We start from the raw sequence: 23,178 nt of genomic DNA, 5'->3' as shown, positions 1-23,178 counted from the left end.
TATAAGAGATCTCTCTCTCAGGAGTAAGAAGTCATGTCAATAATTGATAAATTAGGCAGGAGGCATGCAAATTCAAAATATGTTGAGCTCAGCAAAGAAAACGAACGAGCAACCAGGACAGACAACGCAGTTACACCAACGCCACCACAGACACCAACGACAGCCTCTCAGCGACCACCAACGTGCGGCCGCGGGTGCGGACCACAGAGAGAACGCCTCACGGGGGAAGGGCATTTAAGATGGCCACCCGCCCGCAGGAGCTCAGTTCGTCACCGCACCTGACGATGGCGACATGTCTCGCTGCCGAAATATTGTGCCCGTTGGACACTATGGACCGGTAGTACACCCGTGGACTGTTCAAACCCTTCATCTCTGTTTACAAGTCCATTAGATAATTTCATCTTAACTGATTCCTTAACAACACTATCCCAATAACTGGAAGTTCATAACATGTTCTGTGTTGACGTATTTCATATGATGATTGGTACAAAGGCAATGCTCTGCAACTGTAGCATTGTCTACCAAGGTTTTAAATTTCTTAGCACAGTATGCTCTCTTGTATTTGTGCCTTGAAAATCACAGGGTGTTCATCTGTCGAAACACCGGCAGCTGCATTCCGGCAAGTTGTTTGTTTGAGACATGTAAGCCCACATATTCTTCTGTCAGACAGATAATGTTCATATACACGTGAATACTTTCTATATTAAAAACAAAGATTCCAAGACTTACCAAGCGGGAAAGTGCCGGTAGACAGGCACAATAAAATAACACACAAACACACACACACAAAATTTCGAGCTTTTGCAACTGGCGGCTGCTTCGTCAGGAAAGAGGGAAGGAAAAGGAAAGTGAAATAATTTTGAGATTTTGTGACAGTGTAAAGGTGTGTTTACATCTGTGTGCCTTGCACCTAGACACCATGAGCCTGCACTTGCCTAACAAGCAAACAAAGGCATACGTGCAGGAGCACAATTCTCTCTCAACAAGTGCGCATGAATGATTCCATCATAATCTAGAGAGAGGCATTCATGCTACTCCAGCAACTGAGCTGCAGCTGCTGGTCAATGCACCTGTGGAGCTGACTGGTGGACAGTGGGTTTGTTTATAAAAGGCAGCCAGTGGGCTATCAGTGTGTATCAATGAGGCTGCAGTATTTGCCCTCTAAAGGCAGGCTGAAGACCACCTGATATTACTTATAAGGCTTACTTGTAAAACGAAACAAACACTAGAGCCTTAACATTTACAATGAACAGGTCAAAAATATGGAAGTAAACATATTTTACTTATCTGGCAAACATGGAATCATAATGATGAATTCTAAATATGAGAAAAATTTATATAAAAAAAGTAACAATCATCAACTAAACATGTTTTCGAAAGCCTTCAGTTTATATTAGGAATGTAGATCTTTTCTTCACTTGGTGAGTTCGCAGACTGAATCACTAGAAAGTGCCTGAAATGTCTGGACATTCTATTGATGCTGTGATGGATACAGTGCACTATCTAAGCCAGACACATTAGGAGTTGAAATTTAAATGGCTCAGAGGGATGAAGTTTCTATTGTATATGACTCTGCAACGTCCAAGTACTGGCTGGCAGCTAATGAAGAAATACCAGTCATCAGATGTTGTTTCCAATTCCATTTGAAAATCAAAAAGTGCTTTATGGATGCATATTTCTGCTAGAGATTTAAAGATTCAGTGTTCTTCTTTTTTATTCTCGCCGATGCAAAGTTAAGGGGCAATCAAAAAGCTTCCATTTGAGAGCATTACTGTAGCATATGTGCAACACAGTGTAACTCCGATGTGGATACATAAGCACTAGCACATAGGCAAGGCATTAGTGTGGCATTCCTGTCTTCCCAAAGTGGGCGCAGTAAATACGGAAATGTGCACTATGGCGACACTATTATGACATTATTAACAAATGCATCCACACAGGACAAATGTGCTATAATTCTTTTCTTGGCTGCTGAAGGACAAACACCAGTACACATTCATCAGAGAATGAAAAATGTGATGGGGCAGCAAAACTGTTGACAACCACCTTTGTGTAATAGTGTGCCAAGAGATACTGTTGCTTCATATGCACATTCTCATATCACAAATGTCATAATGCGGAAGTTACACCAACCCAAGTGGGAGACACTCAAGCACTCGCCATATAGTCTTGATCTCTCCCCATGTGATTGTCAAGCATGTGGTCTCTTAAAAAAGATCCTGAAGGACTGTCAACTCCTGTAGGGCGAGGAAAGGCAGCAGGCAGTTCCAGACTTCACGCAGTAGGACATGGTGTTCTACCAAACAGGTATCTTTCAACTGGTGTGTCAGTGGGATGATTGTCTCAATGATCAGGGCAATTGGGCCTGATTGGCATACTGCAGCCATTTGAGCATTGCAGCTGAAAGCTCAGAACAGCGCTGCCAGTTTTCATGGATCGTCTTGTGCCAACTCAATTATAGCCCATATCCACTGCATGCATTGCATATGTTCTGGCTTTCTTCAGACTGGTAGTGAGTGGATATGCCTGTTTATTTGGCAGTGCAGGAGTTCAGTTTGTGAATATCAAATTTTTGTGTGCATGTAATCTGCTCCATGTTCATCTGATATGCTTTTGGTTATCAGAAGAGGCTCTTGGCAGTTTGACCCCATAGGTTTGGTTCGTTTGTTGTTCTTGCTTAAGGAAGCAAAACAGCTGAGTGGTCAATTGCCAAATGAATTTTAAGTCCATAATACTTGGAGCCTGATTGAGGGACAGTTAAAAATGATCACTTCCCAGTTGAGGAGGTAGCCCAAACAGTTGTAAATTAAATTTCCTTTGCCATATTACTATGACAGATAAAATGTAAATCACCTTCTACAGTGTGTACTGTATCAGCTAAAAAAATATGATAATTCTGATGGCAAACATATATTAAAATTTAAACAGTTATAAAATCGGCATTGGGTCACAAAATGGCGCACTGCCAATGGTTGGTTGCAGTAAGCACGGAGTGGTGCAGGGGTCTCCATTTAACAAAAGTGAGTAACTGAAACGACAGAGCTTAATACACAGCCTAGCTAAAAATATCTCCTTGAGACAAGAGGGGTACAAGGAAGTCATCCATGCTGTTGGGAGGTGTTTAATTTTTCAGAGTTTGTTCCTATATAAAGAAGCTCATTGCTTATGGCAGAGTGACACAATGTTCCTACATGCAGCAACACAGAGATTATCTGAAGGGACAGAATATCTAAAAGACATAGGTAGTCGGACTGCAGTCTTGGCAGCAGCATTGGCAGCTTCATTCCCTGACACAACCAGGGATTCACACGAACATCACGTTGGCTCCATTAGTAGGAAATGAATGGAGGCATTCTTGGATGTTTTTGTACTGAGGGGTGATATGTGTACAGAACACAGAAGCGAATTGGAACATAATACACAACTGAGAAGCCTTTGCTGTCGGATGTACTCGGTGGTCTGAGAAGAGGGCAGAAGCTCTGCAGTAAAAATTGAACACTGTTCTAGAAGTCGGTATCTAAAATGTTTGTTAATGACAAAGGCGCATCTGACACCACGGTTGATCTTAGAGACATCAGTGTAGACGTTGCTCTCAGAGCCATCAGTGTAGACAGAGGTGCTGCCTCCATGTCGTGTGCAAAATTTGAGAAACTTTCAGCGATAGGTCAACTCTAGAGATCCAAGATGAATGCAGACCTTTGCACGAAGAAGAGGCAGTAAAGGGTTCTCACACATCTGGAATGTGGCACGTAACGTAAGGTTAAGCTTCCGAAGCAGTATATGAAAGTGAACTCTGGAAGGCAACAAAGGAGTTGCACTTACCCTGTATTGGCGGTCAAGGGAGTCATCAAAAACAGTCGCATAGGGTAGATGGTTGCACAAAGAGGACAGATGACAAGCACATCTCCTGAGGAGAAAATCATGCCATTATGACAGCAGTAGTTTGGAAGTGCCTGCACAGAGATTCATAACTGGGTTAGTGCAGACAGCTTCGGTGACCAAATGTATGCATCGATGGTGTAAACTAGATGGTCATGCAGACGAGTAAATGAAATACCCATAGTCCGTTTTTGATTAGACAAGGGATTGGTATAAGCAGAGGAGGACTTTCCTCTCTCCATGAAGTACCATTTAAAACAGGTAGGATATTAAAGATCAGGTACAGTTTGCTGAAATATGAGACATGTAGGAGGACCAACAGAGTTTCCTATCGAGTGTGAACCCCAAGAAGTTCATGATTTCGACAAAACTACAAACAACAAGACTCAGATGTAAGGACAGTGGAACAAACTCCTTTTGGCACTTGAAGTTCAGACCGATAGTGTTTCAGTGGAAACGTGGAAGCACCATTGTCCATGTTCCACGAATAAAGATGGTAGAGACATCGCTAAAGTTGTTTCTCAAGTAAACAGGTCTGTTGAGAGCTGCAGAAGATTGTAAAGTCACTGATGAAAAGAGGGCCTGAGATGTCTGATGGGAAACAGTCCATGAGAGGGTTAACTGCTATGGCAAACAGAGCTACAGTCAGCACAGACCCTGAGGCACCAACTTTTCCTGAATAAAAGTGTTCGACAAAGCCAAACCCACACATACCTTGAAAACACAATCTTTTAAAAGCTTCTGAATAAAATGGGAGAGGCAGCACCGGAAACCCGATGTGCATTGTATGGAGGATGCCTGTCTTCCAGCAGATATCATAAGACTTCTTCAAATCAAAAAAACAGCTACAGTCTGTCATTTTCACAGAAAATTGTTCGTTATGTGGGTCAACAAGGTTATGAGATGATCAACTGCAGAGACGTTCTTATGAAATCAACATTGTGCATTTGTTAGCGAATTCTGATACTGAAGCCACCATGCCAGCTGACTGATCATGCGTTTCATCACCTTGCAGACACCATTGGTGAGGGAAATTTGGAGGTAGCTGGATTGTAGATGTTTGTCCTTACCAGGCATGGGTATGAGAATTACAATGGCTTCACGACAAATTTTGGGAAATTTGCAGTCTGTTCAGATACTATTATGTGTACGAACGAGAAAGTGCTTGCTGTAAAGATAGGTGCTACAACATCGGAAAGTAAAAATTGTCCGGTCCTGAAGTGGAGGACTGTGACATGGTGAGAGCATTTTTGAGCTCCATCACATTAAAACAGTATTGCAGCATACGTGATTCTGAGAGGGGAACAATGTCTCCTGAGCCACCTCCAGTCATTTCTGAAGTGGGAAGGCACGATGGTAATGGGCGGGGTCCAAGCTCTCCGCAAACTATTAGCCCAAAGTGTTGGAAATTTCGATAGAGTTCACACTGACACTATTCGCTACAGTCAGGACAGGAATTGGGAAAAATACCTCACTTCCAGAAATACAAATTACATTACCCAAACAACAGAAGAGAGAGTAAAAATGGTTAAAAGAATTATTAAAAGAGATCCAAGTAGATTTTTTGCAGTCTCTGATAATGAGACGATGCTTTGTGCACAGCTGCTTATAACAAATACATTTCTCCTTCATGGCATGGCATTCAAAGACACGGACAGCACGTCAACACGTGCAAACCGCATCTTGGGATTCCACAGTACACCAGGGGACTGGGACACATTGCGTTAGAGAAGAGGTTGGGAGGGTGGAACAACCTGCAGTGTTGAGGATAACATTCACAAGGTACTCTACCGGATCATCACTACTGTGAAATCATCATTCGTCCAAGGTGAAGAGTAGAGCCATCATTCAGCTTCAGAAAGCTGCCAGTTGGTCTTGCGCACAGATGAGACATGAATTAGTAGATGAATTATGCACAGGAAATGGTCACTGAGTATGTGTCTGAAAGGACAGACCAGTCTAAACAGTGGGCAACCTGTGCATTACAGAACAAGAGATCCAGGTGCAAGAAAGTGTGTGTGCAGTCCAAAAGAAATGTGGATTTGTCAGTGTTGACAGAAATGAGAACAAGGTGGCTGAAAATATCGGCCAGAAGGGGCAGGTTCTCAGAGAGCCCCAAATGGGATGGTGGGCACTGAAGTTTCCAAGTAGCAGAAAGAGTGGAAGAAGCTGAGTGGTAAGTTGCAGTATGTCTGCCCTGGCGAAATCAGATGACAGGGGTGGATGTAGATATTATTAAGAGAAAAAGTATAACTGGGGAGAGAGAGATGGGCAGCAACTGAATGTAGCTGGGTGTTCAATGACATGGTTTGGCTATTGATGTCGCCCAGAATGAGTGTAGGACTAGCTAGAGTTCCTTCCTCGCGACGAAGATCGGAATGTACTGGAGTGAAGCGTGAATGGTCAAAGTGGTCTTGAGGGAATAATTTCGTTTCTTGGAGGCATAAAACAACTGGGCATTGTGATTGTGATAGCACTTACAATTCGACCTTGTGTTATCCGATGCCACAAATGTTCCATTGGAAAAGTCATATTAGATGGTAGGAGATATTTATTTTATAAGGGGCAATTACTTTGGTAGCTGCCAGTGCCAGATTTCGGCTGCGTACTACGACAGGGTCCTGAGGCTGGTGGATCTGGTACCAGTAACCTCCATAGGTCCGTCAGTTGACTCCAGGGTGGAGAATCAGTTGGTGATTCACACTGGTGAAATGTAAGTCAACAAGACAGTGATGTCACGCAGAGTCACTGTTGTAGATGATCTTAAACAATCTACAAGTTCAATAAGGGGAAGAGGGTTTGTCTTCATTTGCCTTCTTAGTACCTTTGTGTTTGTCAGACATGGACCCAGACGGTTTCTGACTTTAGGTGTGCAAGAAAGTCATCTCGGGAGGCTCCCTGCTTAAATTTCCGTTCTTCTATGCATCACACGTGACTCTTTTAGTGTGCTGACCAACTGTAGTGGGCAGAGGTGAAGATGTCACCTTAAAACCAGGCAATTTCACTACCAGGGCACTGAATGGAGTTCGCAGATCTGCATGGCCATATCTTTCATGGGCTGTAACGTAGCAAAAATGGTACTGTAACTGCTCGATAGTGGTATGCAAGGCTTTTGGCTAGCTAACAGTTTGCGAGCAATACTGAAGGGTATCTTTTCCTTCACCCAGATCTCCTGAATGACTTGCTCGCTGAGGTACACAAGGCATTTGCATGATGAAGTGGCATCGTTGCCATTGCAGTTGATGCAGTGGGATGAAAGGAATGGGCAATCTCTGTCATGAACATCATTGCTGCAAGTTACACATTTGGCTGCATTTTTACAGAACACATGAGTATGGCTATAGTGCTGACATTGGTAGCAACACATTGGGTTCAATAAGTAGGGTCTGACGATGTTGATTTCACAGTTCACCTTGATCTTCAACAGTGACTCCACTTTATCAAATGTTAAGAAAAGTGTGTGGGCAGGCACTATTTCTGCACCAACCCTTTTCATATCCCAATCCCAATCTACTGCAGTTACATCCTGATCAGAGAGATAATGCTGTATATTTCCCTCAGTCAAACTATCAAGCAGCTGACTGTATATGACACCACCTGAAGAATTCATTGTTTGATGAGCCTCTACACGAACAGGGTATCTGTGGAGGAGTTTAGCTTTAAGCAGATTTTGGGCTTGAAAGATACTGTCTGTCTCTAGATGCAATGTTCCACTGCATAAGCGAATGCAGGACTTGAGTGGGCCTGCAATTGTATCCACACCTTTCTGAATGACAAACAAGTTCACTGCAGAGAAGTTCTGACTTCCTCCTGTGGGTGATACCACTAGGTAGTGGGGTGCTAATGAAAGATTTGTCATGTCTTTGGTATCATTCCATTTCTGTTTATTAGATGGAGGTTGCATTGATGGAGTTGAAGTGCTCATCATGGGTTAATCCCCCATGATTTCCAGCATCTCTTAGAGAGCGCTTCTTCCTTCAGCACCCCCCCCCCCCCCCCCCACAAAGGGGAGCACACCCATCCTACGTTATTGTTCACACTTAGGTCACATCTCCTGACCTTGAGACTGGGCAATTAGCAATCATCCCCCCTGGGCCTGGCCTTTACCAGGGGATAAGTGCAAGCCCTACCTGTCAACTCAGGTGCTGTGAGTTACACATTACCCACTCATCCTTTATGTGCCAAATGCATGAGCCAGCCTTCAGGCAGGCACAGGGTGGAAGAAAGACAAAAGGTGAGACCTTAAATGCCAAAGCAGAGGATGGGTATGAGACATGGGAACAAGAAAAGAGAGAAACAAATAAATGAAATGCACCTCAGTCTTCCAATACTTTCACAAGTTTCGGTTTCCCGATTGAACACAAGACGTGGGAGGGGAGAAAAAATAGGAGGAGGACTGACAAGCTGCACAGAAAAGGAAGGAGTATTGCAAGGGCAGCCCCCCCCCCCCCCCCTGGGGGGGGGGGGGGCGGGGGGAGGAGGAATGAGGGACATATGTAGTAGTTGAGTCTTATAAAAGAATTCTATAGTTTAAAACCCCACACAGGAGGAATGGCAGGGAGAGATGCATGAGAGTCAGAAAGAACTCCTTGGTTTAATTCTTTAGTTGTCAATGTGGGGACGGATATATGGAATTTACTTTTAGCTTATGATGCTCAAGCACTTGATCAATGACTGCTTATGGTGTGGTTGTGAGGGAAGGTGTAAGATATTCCACTTCACTGAGAATGTTAGCACTTCGCACTGGTGGTCATAAGCTATAGAATGTGTCTTCCAGAGCAAATATAAATGTTTCTAGGCACACTGGTACAGCCTATGGCTAAAGGGAACAAATTTACAGATGTTGAGTGGCCTTTAATAACAACCGTGCTTCGCAATATAGGATATGTCATGTAACTATGATTTAGAGTACGTCCTCTGTCACTACATAAAACTGGTTGCTAATAAATTTAATCTTGTGGAGGGAATGCACTTCTCTTCTCAATTAACCATGAGATATTGACACTGGCACCAAATATGTAGTCACCAGCAGAGTGAAGAATTCAGGAAAGACATGCATTACACAAGAGCACAATAAATTCCAAAAAGAGAGAAGCTGAGAACCGTTTGAAAAGAAAGTGAGAAAATATAGTGTTGCCTAAACTGTGAGAAAGGAAACACTACTCTGAAGAAATCAAATCCTTACATGAGGTGGAAAAATGCACAGTTGACAGCTAAATAGAATGAAGTTATGCCGATATCACAACCTTTCATTACAATAATTAATGGAAGCACGCAAGGAATAACATTTATCCTACTTGCATAGTTGTCTCATATTAATAAACAATTTGTAACGTCTTAAGAAATTAAATAATAAATAAGGCCCCAATTGCTCAGGAAAATGTTTATGCTACTGTGTTCAAAAACAATTAACCCATCATGATAACAAAACCAACTATTGACTAAAAGTAATAAAGTATGTCATGGAATAACCAACCTGTCTCAGAGTGTGTTCCTGTCTCAGACTGTTTTCAATCAATAAAAAAATCACATCATATCCAAAAGTTTAGAAAACCAAAAACCAGTGAAACCATAAAAGATCACAAACAAACACAAGTAATGACACTAATCCATGCTCAGAAATCAGTGACATATGACTAAGTTTTTTGGTCTGAGTTTGTAATTTTCTTAATTATTATTACCCTGAAAATCCATTTCTTCTTTACATGTTGTTTGTATACCATATAAGAATATACTTAAACAACTTATTATATAATTTTCAGTGTCTTTATAAACAATTTCCATATGCAAAAACAAATTTTCCATTCTGTGAAAATGTTAATTTATTTTTTTCTGTTTGAAACACTGACACAGCAGACATATAAAAACATAATTTCCAGTGTTTTGCCTAAACATTCACCAGCACATTTCCCTCTTTATTATGGAGATTGCACTACCACATCTACACTACATTAATCCACCAATGTCATCTTTCTATACAAATAACAACACAGTAAACCAAAGAAAGAACATGTGATATACAGTTTCCGTAACAGGTATTAAATATTAGCTAGAGCAGACAGATTAAAATCATGCATTGTATGGTTTAACTATTTGTTGTACCAAAAAGAAGAGCAGAAAAGACAATACTGCCTGTAATGTTCTGAGGTTCAGGATTATATGATAATGCAAATAGGTAAGTCATCGTCTTGTGTATAATACTCTCATTTAAAATTAAATGGAAATTTTAAACAATAAAAACACTACTTTACCTCATTTGCAGTAACAGCTCTAACTTCTTCCAATGTATCTGTCATGGTAGCACTGAAGAAAAGTGTCTGCTTTTTCCTCGGGAGAGCAGAAAAAATAGTCCGCATCTAAAAAGAATTAACAAAAGTAATTTATATTCTTAATTATTTCAGAGCACATGATTAGAAAATAGAAGCAAGATGAAAGTAAAACATACAGCACAATGCACAAGGTTTTTTTAACTCAACATGATAATACAGAGGTGATCTAGAGCTTTTATTGTGAGTATACAAGGAGGGTCCAAATGAACCTAAAACCCCTTTCTTAAGGGTGAATACGAGGTAGTTCAAAAATTGCTCTGAGCACTATGGGACTTAACTTCTGAGGTCATCAGTCCCCTAGAACTTAGAACTACTTAAACCTAACTAGCCTAAGGACATCACACACATCCATGCCCGAGGCAGGATTCAAACCTGTGACCGTAGCGGTCGCATGATTCCAGGCTGTAGTGCCTAGAACCGCTCAGCCGAATACGAGGTCATATCCCAACTACATCTTGGTCAACTGATTCAAAACAATGACAATATAGTTTTCCATGGTAGGTAATAGTCTGGGATTTTGATTATGGTGTGTCGACATAAGGGGAACTGGCCACTGTCTGGAAAAAGTTAGAAGCTGCATAGGCTATGGTCAATAAGAATTCAGGCTGCTTTCATAAGCTCCAATGATATTGAGGCACCTGTGTCAATACCGGTACTACTTGAATCCTCTGGAAAACCCCAATATCATTGTGTCTTCTCATATGCATGATCTGACCAATTTGTCCTCACTTGAGGACTTGTGATGGTTTGTGTATTTCTGGGTGGAAGGCAAGTATGAGAACTGGCTGCAAGGCTGCCCCCTAACCCTTAACAACAGGTAAGAAGGGCAACTCAGTACTGATTACACATCTTAACACAGGATGCCTTACCTACTGGGCCAAAAAGCCGATTTTCCAGCCAAGTCCGAACAAGCTCAGGGGGTTCCTTTGATGGTCACTGAGTTCTCCAACATTAGTTTCTCTCAGGCAAATAGCATACAGATTGGTAAAAAATGCCAGAGTGCACTTGGTATGTTTGCCAAGAGGTCTCATCCAATATGTCGAAGATCTGTCAACGGTTACCTAATGGACTTGTGCAGCTAGTTGCAAAATTGTAGCTCAAGTTGTCACCAATAACACCTGTCACCTGGGTTCTGACATCATCCTTGGTTCCTTTGAATGGTTGGCTGGACTGGTAAAGCCAGCTAGTTGCCCTAGTGAAGTGGAGCCATGACTCACCAACATCGCACCTAGAATCAATCACAGTCACCTGGACTGAGGATGAGCTGAAGAGCTCTAAGCACAAGGTCAGACAATTATTCTGCACTGGAAATTGTACAGCCCCCTCAATTCAGGCATGTACTAGACAAAGTAGGCAGATATTCAAGTAGGAGAGTATATATGACATCCACTTTTTTTTCCTGTTTAGATCAAAAGAACCCCACTATACAGCCAATGATGAAATGCCTGCTGTAATCGGAGAAAGATCTAGCATGTTATTTCACAGAAGAACTTCAATCTTGTAGATTGGAAAGAAACAATATTTATGGGGTATTATTAAACTGGAGAAGCATCCATGGCAGGTCCACAAATTAAAGACAGTAATGGCCACACAGTATTAAGGACAGAAAGCTAGCTGAAACCAGAATTTCTAGTTGGAATATGTATCCAACCCGACAAGACGCCTCCTGAGACGCGGCAAGGCAGGAGTAGGCAAAATGCAACAGGGAATAACAATATTAATGTGCTATTAGTAAACTGCAGGAGCATCTATAGAAAGGTCCCAGAACTGCTCTCATTAATAAACGGTCACAACGCCCATATAGTACTAGGGACAGAAAGTTGGCTGAAACCACATGTAAACAGTAATGAAATCCTAAACTCAGAATTGAATGTATACCGCAGAGACAGGCTGGACAGTGAAGGGGGAGGCGTGTTTATAGTGATAAGAAGTGCAATAGTATCGAAGGAAATTGACGGAGATTCGAATTGTGAAATGATTTGGGTGAAGGTCACGGTTAAAGCAGGCTCAGACATGGTAATTGGATGTCTCTATACGCCCCCGGGCTCAGCAGCTTTTGTGGCTCAGCACCTGAAGAATAATTTGGAAAATATTTCGAGTAGATTTCCCCACCATGTTATAGTTCTGGGTGGAGATTTTAATTTGCCGGATATAGACTGGGAGTCTCAAACGTTCATAACGGGTGGCAGGGACAAAGAATTCAGTGAAATATTTTTAAGTGCTTTATCTGAAAACTACCTTGAGCAGTTAAATAGAGAACCGACTCGTGGCGATAACATATTAGACCTTCTGGTGACAAACAGACCCGAACTATTTGAATCAGTTAATGCAGAACAGGGAATCAGCGATCATAAAGCGGTTACTGCATCGATGATTTCAGCCGTAAATAGAAATATTAAAAAAAGGTAGGAAGATTTTTCTGTTTAGCAAAAGTGAAAAAAGCAGATTACAGAGTACCTGACGGCTCAACACAAAAGTTTTGTCTCAAGTACAGATAGTGTTGAGGATCAGTGGACAAAGTTCAAAACCATCGTACAATATGCGTTACAAGAGTATGTGCCAAGCAAGATCGTAAGAGATGGGAAAGAGCCACCATGGTACAACAACCGAGTTAGAAAACTGCTGCGGAAGCAAAGGGAACTTCACAGCAAACATAAACATAGCCAAAGCCTTGCAGACAAACAAAAATTACGCGAAGCGAAATGTAGTGTGAGGAGGGCTATGGGAGAGGCTTTCTATGAATTCGAAAGTAAGGTTCTATGTACTGACTTGGCAGAAAATCCTAAGAAATTTTGGTCCTATGTCAAAGCGGTAGGTGGATCAAAACAAAATGTCCAGACACTCTGTGACCAAAATGGTACTGAATCAGAGGAAGACAGACTAAAGGCCGAAATACTAAATGTCTTCTTCCAAAGCTGTTTCACAGAGGAAGACTGCACTGTGCTTCCTTCTCTAGATTGTCGCAGAGTTGACAAAATGGTAGATATCGAAACAGACGACAGAGGGATAGAGAAACAATTAAAATCGCTCAAAAGAGGAAAGGCCGCTGGTCCTGATGGGATACCAGTTCAATTTTACACAGAGTACGCGAAGGAACTTGTCCCCCTTCTTGCAGTGGTGTACCGTAGGTCTCTAGAAGAGCGAAGCGTTCCAAAGGATTGGAAAAGGGCACAGGTCATCCCTGTTTTCAAGAAGGGACGTCGAACAGATGTGCAGAACTATAGACCTATATCTCTAACGTCAATCAGTTGTAGAATTTTGGAACACGTATTATGTTCGAGTATAATGTCTTTTCTGGAGACTAGAAATCTACTCTGTAGGAATCAGCATGGGTTTCGAAAAAGACGGTCGTGTGAAACCCAGCTCGCGCTATTCGTCCATGAGTCTCAGAGGGCCTTAGACACGGGTTCACAGGTAGATGCCGTGTTTCTTGACTTCCGCAAGGCGTTTGACATAGTTCCCCACAGTCGTTTAATGAACAAAGTAAGAGCATACGGACTATCAGATCAGTTGTGTGATTGGATTGAGGAGTTCCTAGATAACAGAACGCAGCATGTCATTCTCAATGGAGAGAAGTCTTCGGAAGTAAGAGTGATTTCAGGTGTGCCGCAGGGGAGTGTCATAGGACTGTTGCTATTCACAATATACATAAATGACCTGGTGGATGATATCAGAAGTTCACTGAGGCTTTTTGCAGATGATTCTGCGTTGTATCAAGAGGTTGCAACAATGGAAAATTGTACTGAAATGTAGGAGTATCTGCAGCGAATTGACGCATGGTGCACGGAATGGCAATTGAATCTCAATGCAGACAAGTGTAATGTGATGCGAATACATAGAAAGATAGGTCCCTTATCATTTAGCTACAAAATAGCAGGTCAGCAACTGGAAGCAGTTAATTCCATAAATTATCTGGGAGTATGCATTAGGAGTGATTTGAAATGGAATAATCATATAAAGTTGATCGTCGGTAAAGCAGATGCCAGACTGAGATTCATTGGAAGGATCCTAAGGAAATGCAATCCGACAACAAAGGAAGTAGGTTACAGTACGCTTGTTCGCCCACTGCTTGAATACTGCTCAGCAGTGTGGGATCTGCACCAGATAGGGTTGATAGAAGAGATAGAGAAGATCCAACGGAGAGCAGCGCGCTTCGTTACAGGATCATTTAGTAATCGTGAAAGCATTACGGAGATGATAGATAAACTCCAGTGGAAGACTCTGCAGGAGAGACGCTCAGTAGCTCGGTACGGGCTTTTGTTAATGTTTCGAGAACATACCTTCACCGAAGAGTCAAGCAGTATATTGCTCCCTCCTACATATATCTCGCGAAGAGACCATGAGGATAAAATCAGAGAGATTAGAGCCCACACAGAAGCATACCGACAATCCTTCTTTCCACGTACAATACGAGACTGGAATAGAAGGGAGAACCGATAGAGGTACTCAGGGTACCCTCCGCCACACACCGTCAGGTGGCTTGCGGAGTATGGATGTAGACGTATCACAAGAATAGGTTAGAAGTCATTGATGGCAGTGAATTTATTGCTTACCTAACTCGATAATATCTAGTGCAAATCATATAGATTCAGAATGTGAAATAATCTGGTAAAAGGTAAGCATCAAAGAAACTGAATCCTTCTATAAACCACCTACCTCAGGCACTTTGTGTCAGGCACTTCAGAAAAATTTGGACAATATCAAAGATAATTTCCATTATCAAGTTAATGACATTTGAGTAAAAAATATTTTGAGCAATTATAGAACTGACACCTGAAGGCATCATCCTAAGTCTCCTTTACACTGATACTAATGGATGCGAACACAAGACAATGACCATTCCCAGACAATTCGCCACTGTTCAATACCATTCACTTGGGTCTGTGACCAAGCTTTTACATTGGAGGGAACTTGAGAGAACAAGTGTAGTGTCCCAAACCTAGCAAACCTGTATTATTGTTTTTTGGTGTCATTTGATATGACACTAGTTATAACTACAATACAGAACTGTGGTATTTATATAGGATTACTTTGCAAGATAAGTGCATTGGCTTTGAGGAAGCAAGTAAAAAGATGTAGGAAAAGAGAGATATGGACCTAGGCATCTAAATTTGTATGCAAATGTGTTGCACTTGGAGGTATTGATGTAACACTGAACTGCAGCTCCAGTCTTATTTGGCATTAATCCAAAACTTTGCACAAATCTCAGATAATACTTTTTGCTGGTTCCTCGTGGAAATTGGAGGGGAAATTTAACAGCAAAACACTAATAACTGATGAGAAACATAACCTGAAGAAAGGTTAGCATTTAGGCCATGTCCTACATGAGCGACAGAAGCGACCAGCAGCTTCAGACCCAAAACACAACCACAGTACAGTTAAAGAAGTGTCCTAGGCGACTAACATCCATGGCACAGCTTGTCCTCTACTACAACTTAAGACATTTGAATTCAAACATGTTTGAATCTTGTCGCTGCAGCACATATGACAGTGAAAGCAACAGCTGTGAGTCTTTTCGGGAAAGTGCTGGAGCAGACACACTGACTGCTATGAAATAATTATCATCTGATTTTATGAAAAATATTAGGTGAAAAAATTTGATTTTCCACATCTTACAGCTTTATTATTTTCGCTCAGTGGATGACTGAATCTATTTTCATTATTTCTCATTGCTACTGTTCTGCACGAAACTAAGTAAATGACCGCACAAAATTTTTTATACTTTTCACAGATGTAGTCACATTGCTTAGACTCTGCGTATTGTGTAAAATGTAGTAACATACCAAAATTGTATGTAAGGTTGAGAGCAGAATGATATTTCTTTTCATTATCAAGATATTGGATGTTATAACCATGGGTGGGTCGCTCACAGAGCACCTGAATCATTTTCTGCGCTTTGAGAATCAAAAGTGATTGTGAAGTGTTTTTTGGAAATGACAGAATGCAAAAAGGACATAGTTTGACATATGATTATCATTCGAAACATTTTGGTCAAATGTTTGAGCGGAATAAATTACACAATGGTAATTTTCATATCTAAAGAAGCCATGAGAAATGGATAAAGGGGGCATCAAAGTGACCAGCGTGAAGTCTAGCATAGCAAGAAAAGTTTAATTTCTTGAAAGTAATCAGGCCAATTAAAGAGAACTTAATTATCAATTTGAGGAAAAACTGAAATATTTCACAAACGGCTCTTGCTAGCTATGTAAATGTAGTGTTAAAAAGTTCACCTCTTCAAGGCTTAGCTCTCTCGTGCATAAAAAGATACATTGGTGTAATATTTAACTGTCAGAAAGGCTTCCTTCAAATTAAGTACTAGATTTATGAATTTAGAGAAGACATTAGGAAGGAAAATGAGGTGCCAAAAGGGTCATGCTTTCTGAACAAAACTTATGCAGAGTATTTAGATTAACTGAAATGCTTGACCTTAACATTGATTCCTGATGAATTACAACAACCAAATATCAGTAATATTTCATGGCTGCTCAATTTGTTTTATTCAGAATTAATTGCGTGTGAATGTTCTGGGATAGGTGTAATTGTGCACACGCTTAAAGATCAAGTATTTTGATGAGACCTTAAAAATATGTTTTTAGATGTGGTGTAAACAGTTCAGATAAAACTTAGTACACAGCATTGGTTATGTGATTGTAACTGAGTCAGTTAAATATAACAAGTAGTCAGGATCAACCCATCGGAACCAACAGTGGTCCTGTTCACTAGGCTACCATTAGACCATGGAACCTCACACGAAGCATCACTAGTTTTGTTTATTTATCGCAGTCAGTCACTCTTCTGCATTTATCGGTTGTTAAAAGTTCTTGGTCACGTAAGAATCATTCAACTTCAATATGTTGCTGAGATAGCTGAACGTCTCTCTGCTCATATTTGAAGCATTTGTCTGGTGATCTTCTTAGTTGATGATATTAATTAATGAAATTCTCCATGAAGATTCTCCTCTTCGTGAACATTCCACTCTTCATAAATTTTATGGATGGGCTCCTTTACAGACTAATTTTCCTAAGCAAAGCTAATTTTGTTATCTTTTTCTCAAGCGACAATATTCTACGATTTAGGGGTGCCATTTTCATAAAAGCTGGTTGGTTGGTTCTAGTAGCCATCTGGAAGTAGGAGATCACCACTTGCACACAGGATGATCACCCAATGTTGCCATTTGGTGCTGGAGTGTCACATATCCAGACGTCGCTCATTGTCAGTTGCTTCTGACGCTTACATAGGATGGAGCCTTACGATCCTTGCATAGGATGGAGCTTTACGATCTTATTATTAGAAACTTTGCTTGTTAATGTTAAAATAGTTTCACAATGGAATAGCTGATGCATCTCAGATTCTGCCTAATGTTTGCAATAACATATGTGAAGCACTTCTTCGGTGTTATGTGAATCTATCATACAACCTGTCACAAAAGCTACTTGATAAAATCCTCTATAAAATTTGATAGGGGGCAGATAGTAGATCACGGGAAACGGATTTTAGTTATTACTTTAAAAACTTTTAACATAATAGTCACACAATTACAACTACAATGAATGGAGCCAATTAGAATAATCAAGTCTCTTGTATATTATTAATTTCAATCTTCATAATTAATGTATAAAATATGCGATGTGCTGACTGATTGATCACCACCACCCAGCTCAATCTACTGTAGATACAAAGTTGAAATCTAGAAAGTATATTGATCTTATACTGAAGGCATCCTATTCCCCTAAGGATGTGAAACTAGGGATGAAAGGTTTTTTTGAAAAATTTAGTTGTAAAAGCAATTTTGAAGCTAGAACTATGAAAATTGGCATTTTGTTTCCTGGTCAGAAATAAATAAATATGTGTTTCAACATTTTTAGAAATTTAAAGCCAACGGTAGTGAAACAGTGAGAGAAAGCTGTTTTGAAAACAAATTATTAAAGAACTACTTTAGCATCTTTAAAGCTACATGCATGAAAATTGGTACCTGACTTCTCGTTTAGAAATAAAACAATATGTGTTTCATTGTTTTCAGAAGTTCAACACCTAAGGAGGTAAAATAGGGGATGTAAGTTTTATGGAAATATTTCATTATGAAAGCATTTTTGAAACTAAATTTCTGAAAATTTGTATTTGCCTTCTTGGTTAGATATAAAAAATGTGTGTTTCAGTGGTTTTGGAAATTAATTCACTAACAGAGTGAAATAGTGGATGTCATTTTTTTATGAAAATACTTCATTATCTGGCCACAGAGGAGCATTCTCCTCATGACTCAGTACCACCCAGGACTGGAGCAACTGAATTACATTCTCTGCCAGGGTTTCGACTATCTCTTGGCATGCCCTGCAATGGGAAATGTCCTGCCCACTATCCTTCCCACCCCTCCCACAGTGGTATTCCATTGTCCACTGAATCTACACAATATACTTGTCCATTCCTACACAAACCCTGCCCCAACCCCTTACCTCATGGCTCATGTTCATGTTCATATGCCTGTAATAGAACAAGATAATGACCCATACATCCTCCCATCCCCACCTACTCTAGTCCAGTCACAAACATCACCTATCCCATCAAAGGAAGGGCTATGTGTGAAACCAGTCATGTGATCAAAAACTAAGCTGCGACCACTGTGCTGCATTCTATGTGGGCATGACAACCAACAACCTGCGTTTCTCCATGAATAGCCACTGACAAACTGTGCCCAAGAAACAATTGGACCACCCTATTGCTGAGCATGACACCAAACATGACATTCTTCATTTCAATGACTGCTTCGCAACCTGTGCCATCTGGATCCTTCCCACCAACATCAGCTATTCTGAATTGCGCAGGTGCGAATTCTCTCTGCAATATATCCTATGCTCCCATCACCCTCCTGGCCTCAACCTTTGTTAGTCATTGTCATTAACCTTCTAGCCCCTTCCCTGTTCTCATTCCAGCACTACACATCCCTCTATTCCACTGACACACACAATCATTTCTATCCTTTTCTGCTACCTCTCTCTATCTCTCCCCCACCCTCTGTCTAACTGACCAACTGCACCTAGCTGCCCTACCCTCTCTCCACCTCATCCTTGCACGCTTTCACTAGCAGCACTTTACCATCTACCACCCATATCCAGCCATCCCTCCCCCTCTCCACCCCAGCCTCCACATTACCCCCACCCAGATGCCTCACCCATCATGCGCTCTGCTGCTCGTAGTGTGGTCTCAGCTGCCAGAGACTGCGGTTATGTGTGTGTGAGTCGCATTTGCATGGCGACTCAAAAAGTTTAGATCATGTTGCAATTTTTAACAACAGAAAAATTTGGTTAAAGAAAAACAAACAAAAAATCTGTGGAGACCACGCAGTCTCCACCAACGAAGCAGCAGGAACTAAGCTAGTACACACTTCTTCACCCCCTTCATGCCTGCTGGAAGCATCTAATGTAATTATCATCTTTCTCAAGCCCCCCACAGAGACCTATGTGTCCTTCAAAAGTCTCCTACCAATCATATTTCTTTTTCTTTGGCAGTTGTGCTGTGGATCTCTTCAATCTCACAAGCACCTCTGACACATATATTCTGCTATCAAAAACATTTAATTGTCTTGAGGCGATTTCACCACTCAAGCAACTTGCATAACAAAAGTTCACCAGTAAAACAGCAGATGAATTCTCTCTATGCTGCTACCACTTAAGTGGAGATCTGAACTTTCTTTGATGGTTCACAGCAAAACTGACAATCAGTGGAACACAATCAAGAGCCTGCAAATGTGACTGAATATGACTGACTGGTGTTTGCTTAAACCAGACAGAATTCTTATGCATTGATGACCATTCACTTGTATTTACTCAAGACAGGCTTTAGACATCCCAGTAATTAACAATCCTGAACTTTTTAAAACAGTTGTTGTATAGAAAGGAAGCAGTGGCAATAAGGCATCAATAATTGCATGTGTTACTATAAATGTTAAAAGAAGGTAGGAAAATGTTTGTGCTCAGCAAGAATGAAATGAAACAAATTGCAAAGTATCTGATCAGTCAACATAAAATATCCATCTCTGGAGAAAAGATGTGGAGCACATAAGTGGAAAATTCTAATGTTCTGTAAAATAAATCTATGAACTGTATCTGCCAGCAATGTTGTGAATTATGGGAAAGACACACTTTAGCTGAATAGCTATGTCAAAGTTGCTGCAACAGCAAAGAGACCTTCATTAGAGATTTAAGCAAAGTCAAAGCCTTGACAAACTAAAGCTGAACAAACTTGATATAAACATAAACAGTGCAGTATGAAGAGTGTTCTGTGGTGTTGCACAAAGAATGAGGTCTCATGTAAAAGTTGGTACCTGGCAATGGCACCACAAGGAAAGACAGTTGCTGCAAAACGCAGCAACAAATCAGGGACATTGTCAAAACACACCCCCAAGTGTTTCCTCATACCACCACAGTCAGAAAGTTATTAATGTCTGAGTGCAGTGTTGCTCTCCCGAGGCTCTCTGTAATAGCCAAGTCCCTATATAATTGCCCAGTCTCTATGTAACTGTAATTATTGCTAATGATGACAGTATTGTCAATGCATAGATCTGGCTACGTGCAAATAGAATGGTTATTCCGAATTTTATATCATGTTTAAGACAATTGTACTCTGATGTGAACAATCATTCTGCAATGACAAAGTGTTAAATGTTATAATTATGAGCAACAGTATCAAATACATGTCATCTGTATGGGCAGCAGCTGTTTCCAAATTTAAGTATTTACCATGTTCAAGTTTTCATAAATTATTAATAATTCGTGTTTGTTGCAGTATCTGCTCGACTTCCTACTGAAGTAATCTAGTTGCTACAATACACCACATGTTTAATGAATTCACAGAAAAGATATTACCAACTGATTCAACCTGGTATCCTAAGTAGTTTTGATCTTATGTAAAGGTAGTAAGTGAATCAAAATCATCTATTTAGGTGCTCTACAAATGCACTAGCACCAACTTGCCACTATGGAGCTCATAAGACAGTTTGTCCTTTGCAGCATGGCATTAATGCTGAAATGGCAGATACTGAAACTAGTGGACATGTAACTGATAATCAACTAAAACTGCTCAACAGTGTAACAGCATCTGGAAGGACTACACAAAGGAATGTGCTCACCTTCTAATAGTAATTTATTGTAGGCCATATGATTAATTTGAAGGAGGAAAGAAAGAGAGTAACAAATGCAGTAGCCTGCCTCTGAATTCCATCAATGTCTTCCTTTAATGTGACCCGGCACAGACCCCAAGCACTTAAGCAGTACTCAAGAATATGAAGTCTCCCTTACCGATGAACCACACATTCCCAAAATTCTCCCAATAAACTGAAATCAACCATGCGCCTTCCCACCACAATCCTTACATGCTTGTTCCATTTTATATTGCTTCGCAACATTACGCCAACATATATAAACAATGTGACTGTCAAGCAGGACAATACTAACGCCATATCCAAACATCACAGGTTTATTTTGCCTACCCATCCACATTATCTTACATTTTTCTACATTTAGACTTAGCTGCCACCACACCAACTATAAATTTTGTCTAAGTTGTCTTGTATCCTACTAGAGTCACTCAACTTCAACATCTTCCCATATACCACAGCCTCATCAGCCGCAGATTGCTGCCCCCTCCCTGTCTGCCAGACAATATACGAATATAGAAAACAATAGGGGTTGTATCACACTTCCCTGGTTCACTCCTGATGATACCCTTATCTCTGATAAATACTCACCATCAAGGACAACGTACTGGGTTCTATTACTTCAGAGGTCTTCAAGCCACTCACATATCTGAGAACCTATTCCATATGCTGGTACCTTCACTGACAGACTACAGTGGGGCACCATGCCAAATGTTTTCTAGATGTCAAGAAATATGGAATATACCTGTTGCCCTTCACCCATAGTGCGCAATATATAATGCGAAATGAGAGCAAGCAGAGTCTCACATGAGAGGTGCTTCTAAATCTGTGCTGATTCATTTACACAAGTTTCTTGATCTCAAGGAAATTTATTATATTCAGACTGAGAATATGTTCAAGAATTCTGCAGCAAACAAATGTTAAGGAAATTTGTCAGTCAGCTGCACTTTTTTCCAGTTGGTTGGGACTTGGTGCTGGTGAGAGATTCGCGATATATGCAAGCTACATAAGAATCTAATGTAGAGAACTCTTTGTAAAACAGAACTGAAATTCCTTCTAGACCAGGCGACTTATTTGTTTTCAACTCTTTCAGTTGTTTCTGTATGCTACAAATGCTTATTACTATATCGTCCATAAGGGAGTCTGCTTGACAGTAAAACATTCACAGAGTATTCTGCGTGAATATTTAAAACTTCAACTTTTGTTTTGCTACCTTCAACTGCCACACCTGAATGATCAATGAGCAGCTGGATGGAAGCCTTAGACCCATTTACACAGGACCACAATTTTCTCACATTCACAGCCAGATCTTCTGCTAAGGTATAGTGGCAGTAGCTTTTATATGCTTCGTGCATATCTCTTTTCACAGGCATACAAATCTCTACTACCTTTTGCCTGTCATCATTTGTGCATTCACTTTTGAAGCAAGAGTGCAACAGCATTTGCACCCTCAGCATTTCTCAAATTTCTTGCTACACTGGAAGGGTTGGAAGTACAAGGTCCTGATTTTGATATAGTTACTCACAATTTGAATACTCATGTTTTTGTATATCACATTACACATATGACAAAATGCTTTTGTGAAGCAATCAATCAATAAGATCTGCAAGCCATTAAAAACATATTTCATTTCTTCCTGTTGCAATATTATTTTTAATTCAGATGACACCACATGCTTTATATCTTTCTTGGGTCCTTGTTCCGGTGGAAATGATACCAGACACTGTGCCAATGGCTCAAGATAAATACTGGACAAACAATGTGCACCATCAAAGATTGCAGCCAAGAACACCTGTGGCGCACCTGACTAATGTTCTGTAA

General features: G+C 40.7%; 1 protein-coding gene across 2 annotated transcripts in view; it reads right to left on the bottom strand.

The window, feature by feature from the left end:
* Positions 1–23,178, bottom strand: part of LOC126281449 (probable ATP-dependent RNA helicase DDX49) — a 50,025-nt gene that overhangs the window by 5,734 nt on the left and 21,113 nt on the right. For both annotated transcript variants that reach the window (XM_049980423.1, XM_049980424.1), the window contains exon 5: positions 10,131–10,235. In XM_049980423.1, coding sequence (XP_049836380.1) covers positions 10,131–10,235 — 105 coding nt within the window. The remainder of the gene's footprint in view (positions 1–10,130; positions 10,236–23,178) is intronic.

Source organism: Schistocerca gregaria, chromosome 7 (genome assembly GCF_023897955.1).
Source record: "Schistocerca gregaria isolate iqSchGreg1 chromosome 7, iqSchGreg1.2, whole genome shotgun sequence".
Lineage (NCBI taxonomy): Eukaryota > Metazoa > Arthropoda > Insecta > Orthoptera > Acrididae > Schistocerca > Schistocerca gregaria.
Note: the sequence above shows the minus strand (reverse complement) of the source record. Positions and strands in the feature narration are given on the sequence as shown.